This window comes from Fringilla coelebs, assembly GCF_963513975.1.
Source record: "Fringilla coelebs genome assembly, chromosome: 3".
Lineage (NCBI taxonomy): Eukaryota > Metazoa > Chordata > Aves > Passeriformes > Fringillidae > Fringilla > Fringilla coelebs.
The window spans coordinates 95,949,456-95,972,189 of NC_140030.1; the positions used below are offsets into that span (position 1 = coordinate 95,949,456).

The 22,734-nt window shown below is 36.5% G+C and overlaps 1 protein-coding gene across 4 annotated transcripts in view; it reads left to right on the plus strand.

Moving 5' to 3' along the window:
- Positions 1–22,734, plus strand: part of MARK1 (microtubule affinity regulating kinase 1) — a 56,954-nt gene that overhangs the window by 23,846 nt on the left and 10,374 nt on the right. For all 4 annotated transcript variants that reach the window (XM_084202063.1, XM_084202065.1, XM_084202064.1 and 1 more), the window contains exons 4-13: positions 5,844–5,892; positions 7,006–7,071; positions 8,025–8,095; positions 9,080–9,136; positions 12,853–13,089; positions 13,179–13,298; positions 17,338–17,437; positions 18,063–18,175; positions 19,424–19,577; positions 20,631–20,824. In XM_084202063.1, coding sequence (XP_084058189.1) covers positions 5,844–5,892; positions 7,006–7,071; positions 8,025–8,095; positions 9,080–9,136; positions 12,853–13,089; positions 13,179–13,298; positions 17,338–17,437; positions 18,063–18,175; positions 19,424–19,577; positions 20,631–20,824 — 1,161 coding nt within the window. The remainder of the gene's footprint in view (positions 1–5,843; positions 5,893–7,005; positions 7,072–8,024; positions 8,096–9,079; positions 9,137–12,852; positions 13,090–13,178; positions 13,299–17,337; positions 17,438–18,062; positions 18,176–19,423; positions 19,578–20,630; positions 20,825–22,734) is intronic.

Genomic DNA, 22,734 nt, shown 5'->3' on the forward strand with positions numbered 1-22,734 from the left:
TCTACATTTGTCTTCATAGTCTTTCAACTTTAATAAAATATTTCCTGAACTCAGGGGACCTGTGGCAATTACTTTTTGTGCACAGAATTGACAAAATGAGTGACTATAATCAAAACAGTGTTGTTTCTGCCTGTAGATAGAAATTCAGAAGTCTTTCATAGTCATTGTGATCAAGGTTTTATCAAAACCTTGGGGATTTTTGTTTGCTTTGGATTTTTTACTATTTAACTTTGTGTATGTTTTGTTGTGGCTAAAGCACAGAAATGTTGTATTGTCCTACTGGAGGATGCCCATGATAAAAATTTGGGGTATTTTTGTTTACAAATACTAGACTGCTGTTGTCTGTCGTTGTAGAAATGTGAGCGGCCAAGGGTTATTGCTGTTCTTTTATCTCTGGCTGCTGCTACAATTTATTTTATTGTGTAACTTTGGTTATGAGGAGTTATAAACAGCTTTGCTTTAATTTCTTTTTTTCTTTTATACTTTATTTACTTTAATGTCTCTTTTGTAGTACTTGAGTGTGAGTTCTTCTGAATTTTTTTTTTTTTAATTCAACCTGCTGTGGAGTCCATGCAGAGGCTTTGCTGTTAAGTCCTATATCCTTTATTAAGCAAATATCTTTGCTAGTATTTGAGCTTGAGGAGAGAGACCCTCAGGGGCAGTGTGTGACAGAGCATATTGTGGAAATCCTGTGCTGTTCACATAGCTTATTTCCTAGCTAGCTTGGTGTTCACACTTGAAGAGCTGGGTTTGTCTCATTGTTGAGCAATGAGAAGCTAAAATATGTTAAAACTTTCCAGAAAATGAAGCGAGAAAAACTCAGCTCTGGGACAATAGTTTTAATATTAAGTTATATTTCATACAAAAATACTCAATAATAATTCAATAAACCATTCCAAGTATAAATAAGATTTCCATAGCATACAAAAGATGCTGTCACACTGCACAAATAGTACATAAAATACTCATGCAATAGGACATTGGTGCTGTTATTTGGTTTTTTTGAGTGGGAAGCTGGCAACGAGACAAACAGTGTTAGGTAAAGTTAGAAGCCACTTGTAGTAGAATTAAGGATAGACATTTAAATTTAGTGATCTAACTGGAATTTCATTCTTCAGTACCTTCTAAATATATTGATCCCATGCATCTTCTGCTCACACTGAAAAATTGGGTAATTTGTTGGTATGTTTTCATTTGTAAAATACTGATTATGGTTTTCAGAAAAAATAATCTTTGTTTTGAAGCTTTGTATGTGTTTAGCTGTGACTGAATGAACACTGGTTGCCCAAAAAAGTAAACTTAAACACAATTTTTCACAATTGTGAAGCAATTGTAAATACAAGGCAAATAAGGGTGAGAGGGTGGTTCATTAGCGTGCTTAAGATAATTTCTGTTAGTGTTTTAGTGGGTCATTTGTGGATTGTTAGTCAAATAATAAAAATTCTTGTTCTGTTCTATGAAATCAGTCACTCTTTTTTTTCTTTCTGCACTGAACTATTACATTTTGTTTGTGATTCTCTTTGTACTATTTAGTATCACTGCAATGTGAAGTTTTATGATTTTTGTCATCAGGCTTATACTGTACAAAGGGCTGTTAAGTGGTTGGGTTTTTTTCTTCAAGAGGCAGTGTTGGGAATGGGAAGCAGTGATAGAGGTATTGTGTTGATAGGAACAGACACTTATCTAATGAAGGTTTATAGAGGAGCCTGGAGAATGTTACTGGCGCAAAAATACCACTCCTGAGTTTGAACCCATCTAAATTCTCCTGGTTGAGAGGATGGCCTCTAGAACTTCAAAGCTGATAAGTTTTGCAGTTCAACAAAACCTTTAGATCTTCAATCACTACTGATTATTATTAATCAAAAAAGACAAATTTTTGGTTATCTTGGGTGTAGGGTCATTTACAAAACCATCCTCTTTCCATTCACCCAAGGATGAAGGATACTGAGTGCAAGTCAGTTTTGCTACAGTACTTGCTACTGACCTAATTAAGTGAAATGAGTCATCATGTTTTCACATGCACCATTCTGTTTTGTAAACAGAAATATTTGAGCACATACTTCACTTGCTGGAAGTGTTATACAAGCTGGGTCTGTAGTTAGTCACAGGTATAAAAGTAAAGAGTGTTTTATTTCTTCCTAGCTGCTCACCAGTGATTTTCATGCCCTCTTGTATGCACAGGGTACTTCAGACCGAGTGATTTTAGTTTGTGTCATGGCCTAACATTTGATGGCTTAAGTTAGCTGACCTTGTGAATTTTTAATTTTGCTTTCTTGTCCATGCAATGTGATAGCTTTTGTTAATGTCTTAACTTACATTGTATTTCTCACTCCAGGACCTCTACCTCTTTAAATAGAAAACCTATGTTGAATTAACGGTCCTGCCTTTCTACTTTGTTTTCAGTTTGTTCAGTATATGGTTACCACTGTACTCAGTGAGCATCTGTCTAGAGCAGAGCTGGCTTTATTGTTGACTTGCAATCTTGATAGTAACTTACTGTACTGACTTAGCTTTTTCCACTGTCACTATTGTAATTTGTTTCCAAATATAAGTATTTGGGTTTTATCATAACACAAATTTGTATCAAAATAGCTGGTCTATTTTTCATGTCTGCTACATTGAAAATTTTGTCTTCTACTGGCTTCACCAGGGATGTTTCGTAAACAGCATTCTGTTGCTCTTCTGCAAACTGCTAATGAAGCAGAAGGTGACTTTTTTTTTTTTTTTTTTTTTTTTTTTTTTTTTTTTTTTTTTTTTACTAAGAGGTTTAATTAGGAAATGGTTATTTCAGATATGCCCCTTCTTGGAGCCTCTAACTTAAGTTCCTTCTGTCACTGAGAAAAGCAAAACAGAAGTAAAGTAGTATGGAAGATTTGGAACAATCTCAATGTGTTACCTATTGAGAGCTGTGCTCCTTTTGCCACATCCCTTCTCAGTAACAGTTTAGAAAGTAGAGCAGCTTTCAAGCTTTTCAAAGAAGACAAAGCCTTGGTTAACTGAATATTTTGTTTGTAGTAACTTAAAGTAAATCTTAAACATAGGTATCAATCTGGCAGCAAGTAGAAATGTTATTAGTGGTGTGGCAGATCTTTACTTTCTGCAGTTTGTGCCTTGAAAAATTAAGCTGGAAGCACGGGAAACAAGTTTTCAAGTCTTGTTGCTTTTTCCTAACTGCAAATTTTAGAAACCGAGTACGGTGCTGTCTGTCTCTTTCTATAAGTGAAGCTTTTGAGGCTGCAGCACCTTTTCCAACAAGGAGATGCTTGTTCAAGAGCTTTTTTTGAATGGTAGCCTTTTTAAAGAATGAAGAGTGGTCCTGTTAATATGTGGTGGGGGGATGAGAGATAAGTCACTTATAGCTTCTGAGAGAGAAGGACGCTGCTGCTCAGGAAAATACAGGTGTGTCTGAATTCTGAAAATGTTATTTTTTTTGTCAGTAAAATAGATCATAATCCTGCAGCAGGTTGCCTTGTCCTCAGAGAGCAAACATCGCTGTTCTGTCCAGATTTTTATAAGTTTAACCAGCTTGGCTTTGTAGGAAATAACTGTGGTCTTTTTGCTTAAATGCCTCTATATGCAAAGAGGTGTATCCTGAGTGTTATTGAAGGGTGTAGTGGCTATTGTTTAAAGCTGCTTATATTTGTTAATACATGGTTATTGGCATTGCAGATGTGTATGGCCAGTGTGCTTCTGCATGGGGAAAGTGTGGGGGAGGAGATTAATGTCAAAGTAGTGCTTCATGGAATGCAGAGTTGCAATATAAAGTCATGTCCTCGAATACTGTTAAGGCTTTTATTTAGAAACACTTGTGGAACAAAATTTCTTTTCGCTGTAAAATCAATTTGAATCTTGAACCAATTAGAGTCTTAAACCAATTAGTAAAATTCTAAATCTTGTGAGAATATTGACTAGAATAATGCACATCTTTTTTTTCCAATTCCCATGTAGTTTACATTCAATATAAAAACGTGAGGGTTGAAATTATTTTCTAAAGAAGTCTCATTTTAATCCAGTTTATTAAGGCTCACTGCTGTACCTCTTACACCAGCATTAAATTATGATATATACCTCATAGACCAGTCTTAAGTTACGAAATATCTTTCCAGTCTTAAAGGGAGGAACTGATTTTCCACATACCTGCTTAGAAGCTCTTCTGATGCTGTACCATCCGTTGGATTAGATTTTTTATCTTCTGATTAGTTTATATTGATTTAGCTGAGAAATTTATTCTTGTGCAACAAATTCCAGTACTTAACCAACAAATTCACAATGAACATCCTGGTGCGGTGTTTTTCCCTAACAATGGCTGATTTAATGAGGAAAAGAAATTTGCTGAAGTTAATTCTGGTGCATAATATTACATACCCTTGTTTTGTGTTCTGGACATAAGCAAACTGCATCTGTTCATATTTGCTCAGAGAAATGCTTTTGTAGTCTTTGCTTCCCTCTGAAATTATTTTAATGGCAGCTATAAGTCAAATGCGTAGTAACTGGCATGAAATACTTAAATAATTCGTATACATCTGTAACATTATTACTTGAGCTGTAGCAATCGTACTTTATCAAAAACTGAGTGTCAATAAGATGATGTTCTGTAGTCTTAACTTGTAGAATAAAGGCAGAATTTTAGAAACATAAAATACCCTAAAGTGCTACTCTTTGGGGAGCTGTTCACTCTCTGCCTTGCATCGCTGTGCCCTTTTCTAATGCTTGCATCTGATCAAATGGGACTAACTTTGAAAATGGAGGGTGAGATGTCTCTGCAACATGAGAGAAACAAAACAGTAACAATACACTTGATGTGTTGAGCCCTGTTTCTCTCTAAGGAGGACTGTAAGATGTTTCTAAAGACGTTTCCAAAGTGTCTAAGCATTACGCTGAAGAGTGAGCATTTCATTTATTTCAACATCCTACGTTAGCCCAATAAAGGACCAAAGAGTGTAGCACATTAAACAGGGGCTATGCTGTTCAATTAAATGGTGCAAGCCTATCAGTATTGCCAACCTCAAGTACACAGCACCAAACTTCATAGGCATTTTTGATTTCTTTCATTGGTCTTCTTTCCTTTGAGCCCCTAGGTTAATCTTGATGCACCTCTAATTAATAAAGCCATGAATGGTAGAAATTTAAGACAAATAACCTCTTCTTTCTGTTATAAAATAAGAAAATTGTGTGACGTGTATATTCTAAGGGCTTAAGTTTGTCCAGTTGTTTATAATTATGTGATTCAGTGTCATACAGCAGACTTTCAGCAATGATAAATCTTCAGGACTTGCAGGGGGAAAGAGGGGGCATCACTGCTGCTTGTGATCACTGTAAAATTTGGTAGTTGTGGGGAAAGCAAACTTGCCTGCTTCACCTCTGTGGAGCAGCAGGACTTGGAGGATGTCAGAATTCCTGGTAGCTTATTCCATTTGAACATCTGTGTGTGACTTCTATCTAGAGCTGCTCCTTGTACTTGCACCTACAGTTTCAATGTGTTTGGGGTAGTTGGCTGGGCCTGCCAGTCGCCAAAGAAATCAGAGGAAGAGAGAGTGAATAATCTGTGGGTTTGGTCAATGTGGAGCTCCAGAAAGAGCTGTGCAAGTTAGTGTGTCTTTGCATAATGCTTAAAAATTAGTCTGGTTTTGGTATGTAGTTATTTGTAGTCGTTATATTTACTTTAATGCATAAGATATAGATTATATTTTCTGGAGTTCACTGCACTATATTTGTCTGTATTTTATGTTAATGCTACTTTCTGTGGCCTTTTCTGTCTTCTTCTTGCCATTTAAAATTGCTTATCTTGTGTAATTTTTCCCTAATAAACACATGCTAAGGAAATTGTTCTGCTTCCTTGACAGTTGTTTCGAGAAGTACGAATAATGAAGATTCTGAATCATCCCAATATTGGTAGGAGCCCTGCATTTCTGCTGACTTTTTTTCTGTTATACTGTTTACATTATACTCCGTTTGGCTGTATTTGAATGTACTGCTGTTAAACTTTTTTTTGAGCTAATAGGGACAGTAAGCATCCAGTATGCTTCATTCTCTCCCCTCTTTTATTGACTCTACTTGCATCAAGAATTTTGCTCAGAGGAAGTAAACTGCTCAGTCCAGAAAAGCCTTACACAGAGTAGATGTGAGCTCTCCAGTCTATCAAGTACCCCAATTCCCCTCTTCTATTGAAATTTTTCTTGAGACCCAAAAGCATGAGTTTCTTAGGTGAGAGTAGCAGAACTCCAATAGTTCAGTCTAGGAAAGACTCCTGCTGACTGATATTTCCAGAAAATTAGAATTACCAAGTATGTAATTTTCCCTTTCTGCTTTAGTTCTTTCACCTACCCCACAGCTTCAGGGCCCTACTTTGTGATGACAATTCTTCTGGCTGAGGAGGGCTGGACAGTCTTGTTCCAGAGACAGTTAATGGTCCTGAATTGGCCAGAGGGCTTGTTGAATACAAGGTATGGACGAGGTGTACAAGTTATTACATGCTAGGCGCTCCCTTCTCATCCCTTAAATTGTTTGTTGCTTTTTCAGTATTCATAGCTTCTGCCGTTTTTTGTTTTCTTGGGGGTGGTGGTGGGGGTGTGTTTGTTTTAAATGAGTGGTTATATTGCAATCTGAGGAAAGTCAGACTTACCATTTCTGGTATCCACTTGGTTTTTAGTTGGTCAGAATTTTGGATTTCTGACTGTGAGCAGTTTGCTAGCAAAACAGGGGAGGTTTGTATGATCTTAAGTTAAGTCCGTGTCAAACACTAATTTCAGCCTGAAGTCGTTTGTACAGTGCGCATAAACTTCTGAGAAAATTGTGAATTAATATGCTTCATTATCAACTGTGATTTAGAAATTAATTTTTGGTCTTTTTCCCTCTCAAAAGAATGCTAACCTAAAGGATATAAAGTTTCTGTATGATTTAGTGTTATCACTGGCCATAAATTATACTCATTCCATGAGTATAATAGTTTGTTTGTGCTGTGCTTTTTTTCCTGGCTGCAATCTCTCTCATTCATTTTTCTTGCAGTAAAATTATTTGAAGTTATTGAGACTGAAAAGACGTTGTATTTGGTAATGGAATATGCCAGTGGGGGTAAGTGGATTCTGAAATGTGCGTTAAGGATAAACTGAAATGCCAGTTACACGCCTAGAAACGCTTTAAGGATTTAATGGGTTATTTCAATCTGGCCTTCAGAACAGTCCCAGCAGACCTTTCAGGGCAGGATTTCTTGATTCTGTTAAGCAACCTCTTAGGTTTGTGCTCAAGGGTAGTTCCCATTCTGAGGTTCCTGCTACGGTATCAGGAGATAATCTGGCACAGATTCTGGCAAAAACTCTCCACTCATACTTATCAGCTATATTTAGGCAAGCACTGGTGCCTCATTTTATCTTGCAAATGTGTGCCAAAGCACTTGAAGAGGCAGATCCGGGGATGGGAATCAGTAACACAGGAAGGGGAACCAACAGGCTCATAGTGAGAGGGATAGTGAGTGCCTGCTTGAGAAGCTGCTTAGCATCTGAATGGGAAATGTTTGAATGTGGGAAGAGAATCCAGCACAGCACCAGTGACCAGCTAGGAAAGGCTGCTGTGAGACAGTGCAAAGATGAGGATCTGAAAGGCATTTGAGCAGCTTTATTAGGAAAAGAATTAGAGGGAATAAACAGAAATCATATAAATAACGTTAAGTGAAGCCACTAGAGATGTGCAAAACAAATCTGGTGTATAAGTTGCTTGAGTCCCAATGTGTCTTAGACACGATATGACTATTTTTCATGATTGTTTCTGTTTGTTTTACAGTGGTTAAGTAAATTTATTTTAAAAATAGAAGAAGTCCTAGTATGAAGGCTTCCATTTTTACTTCTTAGTTATTATTTGTCTGAATAGTGCGAAAAGTCAAAAGGAATGTTTCTTGGTTGCCTCTTATTTCTTTTCCCTTCAAGAAAGGGAGCACCATGGGGTGTGTGTTATTTTCAAGCATAAGTGTTTTGATTGTGTGTGATAGTAAAAAAAAATTAATACTGATGTTTTGTCCTTGTCATGCTCAGGAGAAGTGTTTGACTACCTAGTTGCACATGGAAGAATGAAAGAGAAAGAGGCTCGTTCAAAATTCAGGCAGGTATGAAATTAGTGTGTCCATTCTTTTTTGTTTGTTTGTTTTTATTTATGTTGCTTTCAGATAGACATAAGCATAAGCAAACTTCTTTTACATAACAAAAAATTGTTTTGATAATGTTTATTAAAGCTGCAGTGGAAAAAAATCCCAGAAGAGAAAAATATGTTTCCTATATACTGTCTAATAATAGTAAAATTGTTTTACATTTTCTTTTAGTCAGTGTTCCTAAGAGTCACTTTTTTTATTGTGACTCACTTGAGGTTTAAATCCTTTTCTGAATATTTTAGAATTTTACAGCTGTTCTATCTAGAGATGTTGATATGATGACAGGTGCTGCAGTGTCATGCCACTGTTTTGTATGAAGGCTATTCTGTAATAGTCTGTAATATGAATATAAAAGCCTTTCTCATCTTAATTCTTTTCTTACTCTCGTTTTAGTGATTGTTTTGAAAAATCAAGTTAGGTGTTTTTCAGAATTAAGTTATATAATTAACATTTCAAGAAACTGCTCTTAACTTGCTGTTTCAGACTTATTTTTTGTTGTATATGTGAAAGACGTGAAAATGTTGAATGAATTGTTCTGCTAGGGATGAATTGCAAAGATATGCAGTTGGTATTTTAGAAGATAAAATCTGAGCTGATATATCTGGCTACTGTCTTATAGGGTGGATTAATTTTCTTTCAATAGTTATTGCTATTGGGTGATTTGCATTTTAAAAATATGGTTCTCCAGTTATCTTGAATGGTATGTATAATAGTTCTTTTTAGTAGGGAAATGAGCTGCTTATTGAAACTAGGGACTTTCTAGTTCTACTATTTAAGCTTTAATGAAAGAAACTTAGATGAATATTTTTAAAGATAAGTATTTTATTTATTAATTTCTTGCGTTCTAGTGAATCATATCAGGAAACAAAATTACTAAATTATATGCAAAAACTTCTAGTGAAGTTGAAATAAAATATTTCACTGATCACCTTGGTGTTTCAGATTGTATCTGCTGTACAGTATTGTCATCAAAAATGCATAGTTCATCGTGATCTTAAGGTAGGTTGTTACTTCTTTTCTTTTTGCTGCCTATCATACAGACTTAATTGCATTCTGTATATTAGTCCTTACCACTGCCTGTGAATGCCTCAAACGTGTGAATGAAGGAACTATCACTTGTATTTCATTCTCAATTTCCTGAAGCACAGAAATAATGTAGCTTGCCTCGTGGAACAGGGAAGAGACAAGAATAGAACATGTGTTACTTTCATTCCAGTTTTGGCTTTAAGAAAAAGACATGCTCTCCAAAGAATTATACCTGCTGTCATGCTGGTATCTACACAGTGAAGCTGCGGAAGATCAATTGATACCAGCCATCACTACTTATTTAAAATATTTCCAGTTAAGGTATATTGCAGGGATATATAAAACAGTCTTTCCTTAGTGATTTATAAGACATACATTAAGTTTTTAATCTCTTTGAGCTCCTGGTGTATATGTTAGTGTTTAATTTGGGCAGGAAAATCAATTAAAGGTAAACAGAAATTAGTTGATTTTTTTTTTTAATCATTTTTAGTAATGTATCTGTGTAAACCACCAGACCATATTAAGAGTTCAGCAAATGCAGGTACAGCCTAAGTCTTGCCTGAAGTTTTCTTCATGCCAAGTTTCAGTATCATGGGACTTGGACATCATGCTCACCCACTTAAAAGCTGTCTTGTGCTGTTGCTTTGATGTCTTGGAACATTTACAAAGAAAACACTGGTGTCAGTTCTTTCTTACTAATGTCTCTGGATACTTGTGAAAAGTTGAGGTTGAATAATTCCTAAGGGTTTTTCTTCACCAGTATCTTTTGTCTTGTCTTATAATGCACTGCAGCACTCTTTCAACCTCATTCTTACAAATCAGTTCCCTGATACCTGCAAATCTCCCAGCTCCTGCATGTGCACATGGGGATGGATAACAAATACATGCTTTTCTGCTGACTTGTCCCTGCCCCAGGACTGTTGTCATCTGATGGTGGAGGTGCCTGTCCAGCACTCTGTAGTCGGAATGCAAAGAAGGAAAAAAGGATTGGATCTCAATGAAATCTTGATTTAAAAAAAAAATTTCTCTATATCTTGCCTGGTGGTTTGGAGCCTGTGAATATTTTGTCAAGCTCCCTGGACATGACTGCAGCCAATTCCGTTGAGCTTTGCAGAAGGCTGCACCCAGGGACCTCTTGGCCAGCCAGGACAAGCCCTTCACTAGTTCTCTAGGTTGGCTGGGAGTAAGCCATCTCTTCATGCTTGTCTAGCTCTGGCTCCTTCAGCCCAGCTATGTGGCTGAATCTTGCCTCATTAACCCCTGCAGTTACTCAGCATCCTGCATCTTGCTCTTTCTCCCAGAGCCCCTTAGAGCCTCCACCTCTCTTCCATTTCTTAGTTCCATAGCACACACAGCTCACAGGCCATCCTCTCAAGCCTATGCAAAACAGCTTTGCAACATTCACACAGGAACTACCTGCAACGAGGAGTCTGCTACTGATCTCCTTCCTATTTGCAAGGCAGCCAGGCAGGCTCCAAAATAACTTCTATTTATTTTTTCTGTGTCTTCTCTTGGCTGGAGTTATGCTAGACTCATTTGAAAAGTTCAGAGTAAAGTGTGATTGAGAATGAGTCAGCCTAGCTGATGAAAAATAAATTTTCCAAAGGAAAAAAGGCTAAATGTGTGGCTTTGAGGAGGTTTTCTTGCTTCATCTCTTCTTTCCAAGTGATATGACATCTCTCTCATTTAAAACTCTTCTCATGGAGCTGCAGAGAAGGAAAAGCAACTTTAAAGTGGTGTCTGCCTTCTTATCTGCTTCTGTTGACTCTCTACAATATCAGCACATCGAACAATTGATATTGCAGCACAAGACAGAGATCTAGCATCACTTTGGATATTTTTGATAAGAGTTTTTGGTTTTAATAAGAGGGTAAACTCTATTATTTACAAGTTTTTTCAGACTAAACTGGAGAGATGTGTAAGAAAATATGCAAGTTTGTCCAGGCTATTCTGGTTGAAAAGTCGTCTCCTCTTTACTGTGTAATTATAAACAACTTGTTTAGAAAGGGCTGTAACCAACTCCAGTTTTGCTCATCCTGTGATGCACAGAACTTATCTTTTCAGGTCATAATTTTTGGTCTGAACATGTAATCAGCAAGAGCATCAAATTTCTATTTGGCATATTAAAAAGGTCTCTTGGTGTTTTTGTTTGAAGAAAGGAACCTGTAAGCATGGGGCACTTGGGTAGCAGAGTACTGTTGAACTAGGAGGACTATTGTAATCACAGAGCAGCTGCACTGACAGTACTGTTTTCACCACAAGGAAAATGAAGTCTTTGTGAAGTAGTAGAAGGCTGTCAGATCTGGAAAACAGCTCTGTGAGTCTGTCTGCAGGCACATCAGCTGGAACCAGCTGGGATTATATGTAATGAATTGGAAAAATAAAATATTTTCCAGGATAGAGTTTGTAAAACTGGGCTGTATTTTACTCCTGATAAAGGCTAAATTCTGTTGTGCAGCTATTGGCTTGATATACTGGTAGTTAATTGTCTGCAGTTCTGTTCATGGAGTGTAAGCGAAATTATTAAAAATAAGCTCAAACAAACCCAGACAAAATCATGTTTACCTTTTTAATCAAATCCACTGACAATTAGATTGCTGCTTCTCTCATTGTGAGCCGAAACATTTTTATATTTTCTGGGCTCAATTCTGAGCACAGCATCTGATGAGAGATGTCTCTTTGCTGTAAAGCCATTGTTTGGCAGTAAGGTGAATCCTCTAGTCTGGTTAACATCTGGTCTCCTGTTGTAAAAGTATGATTCATTCTCTGCTTGGTGCTGTCTTGTGTTGCTGGCATGCAGATCAGGAGCTGAAACCCAGTTAGATAAATAACAATTGCCCAGTTCTGCTGCACTCCTTGCACAGCATCCTTGCATTTTGAGAAATCAATTTATTCCCCCAATAATATGTTAGTATTTCTGTAACTTCGCCCTTTTATAATCTTCTTACCTACCTGTGATGCTAAATACAAGATACTGTTTACTGGCTCTCCAGGTACCTGTACACTTGCATCTATGTATATGTGATGCATTGCATTCACATGATTGCTACACAGGTGCTAATCTTAGATGTATAGAATACATTCTGTGTGAAAAGAATTAAATACTTAACCTTGGTGTTACTGTTGCTGAAGCAAACACTAATAATGAAAGGGAGAAGATTTTTTGGTACAGAATGCTGAAAGTACAGCATGTAGCTTGAAGTGTTTCATCTTATAAGCAGAAGGTATCTTCTTCTTAAGTCTTAAATTCCTTCTAACATTTACTCTGCCATAATGGTAAGTGATGTCTAGGATTAGATTTACTCTCCTTGGCATCAGAAATTGGCATGAACCTGTCAATAGCTTCAGCTGCTATTCTGAGATGTCTAGATACTTCACTCTAAAGCTGAACTAAGTTATTTCTTCCAGAATATAAAATGTTCACAGTTGGTTCACTAGCTGACTTTTAAGTTTGTTTAGCTGCTTTTAATAGTTATATTTTCTTGAGTAAACATTCCTGATTTTCACTCCTTGTAACATGTATAGGGGATTAGTTTCTTTTATTCTGCAAGAAAGAGGCAGATGGTGAAATATTTTAGAAAAAAAATATTTGTATTTATTTTTAAATTATTATATTGCACTATATACATATATATTTATACTTAATCTGATACAAGAATTGTCCTCTTCCTCTCTTATTTTCCTCTTAGGCAGAAAACCTTCTACTTGATTCAGATATGAACATTAAAATTGCAGACTTTGGGTTTAGTAACGAGTTCACGGTTGGTAATAAACTGGACACGTTTTGTGGCAGCCCGCCTTATGCCGCTCCTGAACTTTTCCAAGGAAAGAAATACGATGGCCCCGAAGTGGATGTGTGGAGCCTTGGGGTGATTTTGTACACACTCGTGAGTGGGTCACTGCCATTTGATGGTCAGAATCTAAAGGTACAGTTACAGTTTGAAAGCTTGGCTTCTGCTGGCTTTAAATTTTCTGTGTCATCAGGAGCTCATCTTCTAAAACTCTGATTTTACAGGAACTGAGGGAGAGAGTACTGAGGGGGAAGTACCGCATTCCATTCTATATGTCCACAGACTGTGAAAATCTACTGAAGAAACTATTAGTACTGAATCCAATAAAACGAGGCAGCTTGGAAGTAAGTAATTTTGTCTTGGAAAAAAGGGGGCTCAAATTAAGAAAGAATAAAATTCATGCAACAGTTGCTTGAGAATTCTTAATTTTTCAGGATAATAGTTACTTTGTTCTTGTTTTAAGGGCCCAAAAGTCATGTTAGAAAAAAAAAGAGGAAATGTCCCAGAAACAGTGCAGCTTGAAAATAGAAAGTGTTAATCAGTGAAATCTAACCTTAATTGCAGCTGATTAACAGCTAAAATAAGAGCATTTCAAAGTGCGAACTGTTCCCACTTGTTTCAGTCAGATAATGGAGCTAATTCAAAATCTGTGGAAAGCAGGACAAGATTGTAAATATCTTCCATAAATATATATATATATATTTATGAAAAACAAGACCAGCAACCAGCAGCAGGCAGTGCCATAAGCTTTTTCATGACTTCTTAAAACGGATAGGTGGAAGAAGAATAACTAGCTGATGGAAAAGAGCGTGGAGTTTGTTTTAGTGCTGTAATACATGTAAACACTAAGAACTCTGTGAATGGTAAGCTAATGATGGCTAGTGATTTCTGTTCGAGCCTTTCTTCTTCCTCTTCTGGTGGTTTTGTTTCTGAGTAGCTGGAAAGTTTATATATATCATAATTCCTGCTGTGTCCCTCAGGTAAAATCTGTTTTCTAATGAGTTATGATTGTTGTTGTTAGCAAACTAGGTTTTCTTTTCATGTGATGAGGAAAATACCTGTGCACAACTTGTAAGATGTCTAAAAGCTTCAGTGTTTTTTTAGGGGCTGTTTTGTTCAAGATTGATGTCTTGGATAATATTTGATGCATAGCTGATATTTAACAAATAATTGGTGTAGAGTTCACTCTAAAAGCTGCCTGGTTCTGTTGTATGAATTCTTTAACAGGAAGGGATTTTTTTAAATAACATCTGCTTACCATAGAGATGAAAATAGAGCAGAAGATAAATAAAATACTTTTAAAATAGTATTGGCATGAGTTAATCACTAGTGACTTTTGTTTCATCTTTCTACACTTTTGCAGCAGTGGATGTGTTCCAGAGAATAAATCCCATTTAAGCAGCTTTTTGTTTGTAGTGGCATGACTTATGCTTCCTGGCATGGAGGCTACCTGTGCAAGGAAGCATGCACTCTCTGAGTTCTGTCTGCGTGCAACTCATTCTGAGCTGATGCTGGTTTATGGCTTTTTAATAAATAGTTTTAAATGGAATAAAATCTGTGCTGAAGTGAATAGTTGAATGATGGCTTTTGCTTTACTGATATGTGCTCATTATGTTCTGTGATTACTGTCTAAAGAACATAATGGTAAGAGTGTAGTCACTTCAAAGATCACAGTTTACCTGTGTCATGTTTAGGTTTTAGGGAAATAATTTTTTCTTTTATTGGATTTTCTTCTGGATTTTCAGCAATTTCTCTTCAAATCTAATTGCACTTTCATTCCAGACATTGTAGTGTTACCCAGTTTTTGTAAAATTCCTTCCTGGCCATGCAGAGAGGTGTTGGATAGCAGCCTTGCTGAAAGGACAAGGCGGTCAGATTGTGTGGAATAGAGAAAGTAAATGTTATGTGTGACCAAGGGTCTTGAGGCAGTTCCAAAATACTGATATCAGACATTGATCAGTATGCTAACCTGAGGAGGAGAGAAGCATCACAACCTTTTTTTATCGAAGGAATATTCCTGAAATCACATTTGCTGAATTAAAAAGTGTTGTATGTGGTTTGAAAAGAAATTTCTGTCTGAACACTTCTAAAAATACATGTTTAGAATGAAAGTATAAATTTATTGGAAGCTTCTGAAAGTGGAAAAACAATGTAATCTTAGGTGTGTGGGGGGATTTTTTTGTGCTTTGCCTTCTGATTATTTGCTCAGTCCCAGCTGTACAGCTTCTCAATTCCCATGCATGTTTTTGGCAGACCATCCAAAAGGATGTTTGTCAGTGACATCAGCACCAAAGCTGAGATCCACGGAGGACCAGCACCATATGGGTTAGGTTTAGCACTTGTCCTCTGGTAAGGACCAGGCAAATCTTTATTAAAATGCTTCCTCTAGACTTTTTCATGGTTGCAGCCGAGAAGAAACATTTTCGAAACAAGAGAGTGTTGTTGTAAAGCAGTAAATCTTCCCAAGAAGAGATGGGAAAAATGTACTGTCAGAAAATATTTCTTAATTGTCAAGTTTTCAACAAATTCCTCTTTCCCTCTGCCCTAGTCATTAATTCTTTTGCATAGTGTTGCTCTGAAATTTCTCCAGAGCAGATTAATGCTCACAGAGTGTAATAAAGCAAAATAAATTTGACACAGACAGGACTTGAGCCAGACCAGATTTTTATTAGGTAGTTTTCCTGAAAATTAAGGGAAAACTCATCAATAATATCTAGTTGGTTGAAATTTAGTTTGGATTGATGTCTAAGAAGTACAGTTTGAGTCAGATTTCTAAATACTCTCACCAAGGCTGCTGCTCTTTAATCAGCTGACTGAAAGCCCAGCAGAACTTACACAAATGTAGTATTGATCCTGGAATTGGATTGTTTGCGTTGCTTCAAAATGCTTAATTGTAAGAGCTTGTTTAAGAGTTGTACAATAACTCAGTGTGCCTCTGAGATCATGTATTTAAAAGACAGAAGCCAAAAGAAATGCAGATGGAAACAGAGAGCAGATTACATTGAACTGTAGATCTACCTACTGAAGAGACATGAAAAACTGTTAGTAGGAATTTCCAGGCTTGCTGTTAATTCAAGAAGGATAAAGAAAGGGGGGTAGAATTTGAGCAGTGGTTTCTGTCATCCACTTAATTGTGCTTAAACTTCAGATTTATTTAACACCATCTTTACAAAATTATGATTGCAGAGAGTGCATAGTACACTTTGGGGAGTCTCTCCTGTTCCTGCAAGGCTACAAATACATAACCCAAGTCTGTTGTCAAGTGCACTCATGCTCTGTATGTCAGAAATACAGTATAGGAGTATGTGTTCACCGTCCAGCCCTCTTTATCCCCTCAAAAGCCAAAAAATCAATTCCATTATAGAACAAATCTTTAAGTGTTATTGTCAGCAAAATGTTAATTGGCACAAAGTTCTGTATTGTTCATGTAAGGGTACAGCTGTTGGAGTCTGTAATTTGGCAGCAGCACTACATACAAAGAATTTGGTTATATCAGTGGAAAATTGAGTCTTTGGTTCTTTGTGAGAAATAACTTAATTCAGTGTTTGCGAGGCAGATTTGGAGCCTGTGGGAAACTTGATTTGCTGGCACTTGTTTTGTTTTTGTGTCTGTATAGTGAGCAGTATTAGCATCTGTCCCTGAAGAGACGTGTGCCTGTTGCTGTAGGAGGAAAAATTATTTTAGCTGTTTAAAGATAAATACGCTCTTAAGGAAAAATTGTGATGGTTAGGGATTCCGGACAATCAATTTTGAAGGCCTACAAAAAGATCCAGGCCACAACAGAAGGAAGTTTTTCAAAGGCGGCAGGAGAAATTTTTGAAGTAAATAACTGCATGTTATAGGGAGAATTAAGAGGCATTTGTCCCTCTAGCCAAACTTGGAAACATATTTAGGTCAAGTGCAGTGAGAAGATCCGTAGGAAAAAATGACCAGTTGGCATCATGATCTTGAAACTTATGACTGTAAGAAGCATCAGCACTTTCCTGAATTATACCTTAGTTTCTAAACACTTTCTTTGGTATTATTCAAAAGAGCTCTTTATCATGCTAGAGCTGGTATTGCATTAGCATCTTAGGATGTTAACCAAGAGGAGCACATGAAAGTGAAGGAACAAAATGAAAGATTTTGTTTTGCGGTGTTTTTTTTTCTGGTATTTTAGGCAGGATGATTGTATAGAGAATGGTAAATAGGAGGAATGAACTTATGGGAACATAAGGATGTGAAAGATAAAAGAAAAATAAGACATGAGGAGAAAAGGTATGAGGGAAAGAGCAGCATTCAGATTATTATGAACTTTAAATTGCTTTTCATCAGACAAGCTAGCACAAGTGTAATGGGGTATGGTAAAGAGCATGTTGGCCTAAAGCTCTTTTATTTTCTTAGCAAATCATGAAGGATCGGTGGATGAATGTTGGCCATGAAGAAGAAGAACTTAAGCCATATACTGAGCCTGAACCAGATTTCAATGACACCAAAAGAATAGGTAAGACTTTCAGAAGGATGTTGCATCTGGTGCACACAGGCAGTTTTATCTTGGAAGGCAAACTAAACTCTTACAAATTTGACCTACAATCTCATCATACAAGTAAAATGCATTATTTTTATTTAAATGAGAAATTCCATTACAGTGGCCTCCTTATAACTACTTTTGTGACTTCACTGAGTTGACATCAATCTTGAAATTTAGTTTGAAACAACAAGCACAGCAAAAGACAAATAAGACTACAGAATTTAACAGACTGAAGGTGGCAGATTTTCTTATGAGGGCAACACTTCTTGCCTTCTGTGGTTAGAGAAAGTTACTGTTTTGGCCCAGTAGCTATTCATAGTTTCTATTTGCCAGTGCTTTATTTGTTGTTGAATAACATTGAATGTTTTATAAATTAGTTAAGAGTTGGATAATATAGTTGGGAGTTTTCAAGATGAAAATAACAAGAGAGGAGTTAGTAGCGTTTTCTATTTTTGCATAGCAAAGAAACCTCACTTGAGGTTGATTTGAATCTTACTTACTTGTAAATTATAAGGCTGTTTTTCTGTTTTCACTTTTCGTAAGTTGTCAGTAAACCCAAACACATTCTGCTGATATATCTGGCTTCTTTTACTTTTAGACATTATGGTCACAATGGGCTTTTCAAGAGAAGAAATCCATGAATCTTTAGTAAACCAAAAGTACGATGAAGTCATGGCCACTTACCTGCTCCTAGGTAGAAAACCACCTGAAGTAAGTGCTGTTTACATTTTCTGGCTTGGCCTTTATGTGTTGCTGGGTTGAATGCTGCTTTTATTAATTATTTTGTAACTTTTTTTGTTTTAAATTGTTATTGATAACTTATGATTGTGTTTCCTTTTTCATATGCTTTTGGATATCTGGCTAGTTCCCATATGAAGAAATAAATTAAATCCTCCAGTATGTTCATGTTTGCTTGTAAATGTGTTGAATTGCTTTTTAAAAAGCTGGCTCTTAATCTAAAGTGTCATGACTTTTAAGTGCTCAGTTTTCATCTTGTCATGTGTGTTTTCAGTTAAAATCTGAAATAGTTAATAGCAATTGGTTTTCTGGCTACTCAGATGTCACATCTGTGACATCCTTTATTTCTCAGAAATGTGCTCATCCTTTCTCACTCATATACTGTTTTATAGTATATTGAATTATTCAATAAGTTATTGCATTGTAATAATTAATGAATTTATGGCAGAAAACCTTGTGATTGTTTTGGAACTAGAAGGATCTGTACATCCTTTGGACCACATGGATTTTTCAAGAAATCAGAGCCCAAGGCTCTCTTTTTGAAGGAATTTTTTTCCCTGCTGCTTCGTTGGCCTTCCTTCAATTCCAAGAAAGTGTAGATCTGATATGTGCATCCTTGGGTGCATTTTCTCACATTTCTGAGCCAGAATTCCCTTCTGATGGCAGAGCATGGAGGGAATAAAATAATTTTGGCTCAAATTGCTTGGAAGAGAATATTTGTCTTTTCCTCCATATTTTCATAGAACTTTGGCTTCTTAAAGATGAACAAATCAGTGGCTGAGATACACCTTATAAAGATGTTTTGAAAGCCATAAAGGGTCCTTTAGTCAGTACTTGCTTTTTTAGTCCTTCTGATTCAGTCCAGTTCATTTTAAAATTATTCTGGAGGTATGAATGCTCATAGGATTAAAAATAAAATTTAAAAAGGCAGGGAAAGCCACTCTATGGCTTTGGTTTTAAAATAGCACTCTTTTTGTTTCTGTCAAGATTCTCCTAATTTTGTTTTGAGCATTCATTAACTATGTAGCTTTAGCTATGTGTTTTTAAAGCACATTAAACAGAGATGAAATGATAAAATTAATCTCAAAGAATATTCATCTCTGGATACAATGTTAAATTTTTAAAAAGCACCTTTGATTGCAACTTTTTGCTTTATAATGCTATAGAAGTACCAGTAGTGTTGAATTTTGTTTATGCTTTGAAAACCTGTTTTCCTTGTAGTTTGAAGCAGGTGATTCCTTGTCCAGCAGCAACTTGGGTCAAAGGTCTCGCCCCAGCAGCGACCTCAACAACAGCTCGGTGCAGTCCCCCGCTCACCTGAAGGTCCAGCGCAGCATCTCCACCAACCAGAAACAGCGGCGGTTCAGCGACCACGGTGGGGATGGCATTCCAACAAGTGAAGTTACAGACACAGCTTAGTGGGAATGGGCAGGGGTTTGTGAGCCTGGCAGGGCCCCCACTCTGTGCATTTGTTGTGTAGCTCATCGTGACATGTCTGTGTGAAGGTTTCCGTGGTAAATCTGGATCCATGCACCTCACAGATTTAATTCTTTGGACTTGTTTCTTGGTTGACTCACTAAATGAGACACTGAGGGTGTTTTGTGTTTAGGAGCTAATGGCAGCTATTGCTCTGGATAACCCCAAGGGCAGCAAGCCAATTATTTTATCGTTACATTTGGCTATGGGGCCAAATTGTTTGCTTCCAAGACAACAAATTTATCAGGTATTCAGGAAATATTTTCAGGTGAAAATGCTTCTATCAAAAAAGAATACATATTTAAAACATTAAATGAAAGATTATTTTTTTCCTCAGCTGTCAAATTGCTATAAATATTTTTTAAATGTTTTGCCCTTTTCTCTGCCTAATTTGCACTACTGTTTCCTGCATTTTGTTAGCTGATATGATTTTATTTCAAAGGAATGTAAAGGTCTGCTGATGGAGGAGTTTTCCCATAACATTTTAAAGAATGATGAGGGGAAAAGAATTGTGATATTTTTCAAGTATAAACATGCTTGTAAATGAAGTAGGCCTAGGGTTTTCAGGGGAAAATAATATTTCATCATATTTAGAGGAAAAGGTATACAGCAAATGTACTAAAAATAATTTGAAAAATACAATTTAATTCCTTTTTTCATAATACTGTACAAATTGCATGGATTTAAAATGAGAATTAAAATGCTCTTCTAGGTTTTACATATTGATGTGAAATGGGAAGTAATTCTGAACTGCAGATTGGAAGTGAAGAGTGGGTAAAAAGAACACAGGCTGTCACAGCTCGATTTAGTAGGTTGGTCTGTGTGCTGAGTTTGCCGTCAGAGTTGTTCAAATGCTTTTTTTGGACTCGAGGAATTATATTTAGACTACTTTGGCCAAGAAAAATGCAGCGATTATTTTTAGGTATTTATTAATTCTATTTTTATTTGGCAGTTGGCCCCTCAATTCCTCCTGCTGTGTCATACACAAAAAGGTCTCAGGCAAACAGTGTGGAAAATGAGCAGAAAGAGGACTGGGACAAGGATGTCTCACGCAAACTCGGCAGCACTACAGTGGGATCCAAAGGAGAGATGGCTGCAAGTCCACTTGTGGGTCCAGAAAGAAAGAAGTCAAGTGCAGTTACCACTGTGAGTTGGGTGTGCTTTGGGCTTGTTATATTTATTTTTCCCTATTTAAAAAAAAATGTGCAGCGCAAGATTACTATAGACATAATGGGTACTGAATAAGCCACTAAGTCTATTTCTGGTAACTTTTACTGGCAGACAGAAATAGGCTACAGTAGATGCCTTTTAAAATAAACCTTTCCCTTCCCCCCAACTTCACTTTTTCTGACACTAACATAACAGTAAACATGAGAATGTCTGCACTTGGGCAAACTTCAGTTTCTGTCAAGAAAAATATTGGATATTTAAGGAAAGAACATAAGAATGGAGCCAATATGGAGTGCTCTTTTTCTGGTTTCTAATGCTTGTCTATCTACAAGGAAGTCAAGGGACTTCTGATTCAGGGATTTCATCTGATTAATCCTACATAATATCTCTCTTGAACTTTCTCTGTAAATTTGGCTTTTGGGCTTTCTGAAACCACTTAATTGTGGAATTCTGAAATGGAGTGAGATGAGGGGGAACAGCCCACTTGTTCCCTGGTGCGTGAGCCTGCTAATATGATTTACAACCTGGCTGTTGTATTAAGAAACTGAACTAGCAAATTACTAATTTCTTAATGCTTCTGTTACAATATTCACAATTCTGTAAACTGCTATCATATTACTGCTTTAAACATCTTTGTTCTAAATTGGAGAGTCTGTCTCTTCTACTGTGAAAGCATCTACTTTGCCTTTTGGTAATTCATGTGCAGTAGGATTGATGTTTAGGATTCACAGTGAAAAAATTTAAACACTGCATGGTGTTTAAACAGCTACTTAGGAGCAGGAGTTCATGTGAGGAGAAAAAAATCTGCGTGAATCATGATTTAAGATTCAAGTATACTTTGTGCTATTTAGGAGACATGGTCCATTAAATACAAAAACTATTGCCATCTTTTAGTACACCAGACTGGCAGCAGGAATTCTCATTGTCCTTTGGGATTCTGCGTGCTCCCATCTTGGATATTCTGGAAAGATGATGTGCATTTCTATTAGGATTTTCTGAAAGCAAAATAAATGCTGAAGTTCATTTAACTCCTAATGTTCTGCAGGCTGGTCTGCAATACATCTGCATGTGCTTTAATTTTTTTTTTTTTATTTTAAATAGGGTTGTTGTCTTCTCACCCCTTCAAAAGTCTTTGAAATTAAGGTTTTGTGGATTGCATGCAGGAACTTTGAGTCTTCTAAGATTAAATTTCACATCTGAGCTTTTCCAAAATGTCTTGCCCCAAAGCTGATTAGAGTCATGTGTGGTACAAGCTGATATGTCACAAGCATTTCTCTGCTTTGTGAGAACTAATTAAATGGAGTATCTTTGCTGTGAAGAATGAGAAATTGATTTACTTGCTAATGGCAACTTCAATATTTGTGCATTTTTAGCTCTGTTACTATATTGGGGACTTTGAAAGGCTTTGTGATGGGCATGATTAGGGAATATTGGTGTCTGATATTACAACAGTAGTTCAAGGTTGAGCAGCTTACACAGATAGTGAATATTTTTGTTTAAAATGCACACATTTAAAGTGAAAAAAGCTAATTTAATATGTAATAATTTAATATTTTGTGTGACTTTGGGGGTAACGTGATGTTACCTTCAGAAAGGCAGAATTTCTTGAAAACATATTTACGACCTTCAGTCATATTTGTGTAACTCAGGAGAGTTTAATTTCAGAAACAATTGTTGCAGTTGTTAATCTTCCTTACAATTTGGCCTTAAAGCAGTTAATTAAGTGGTCTTTGTGGGGTCATATTAATGCTGAAAAACTGTAGGTAAGAGAGACCTAAACATAGTAAATCTTGGAGAGTTCATGATGTCCTACAGTACCTAGGCCTAGGGTATTGGAAATCTTTTGCCAGCAGGCATCCGAATGTAATGTTAGCACAGTGCAACCT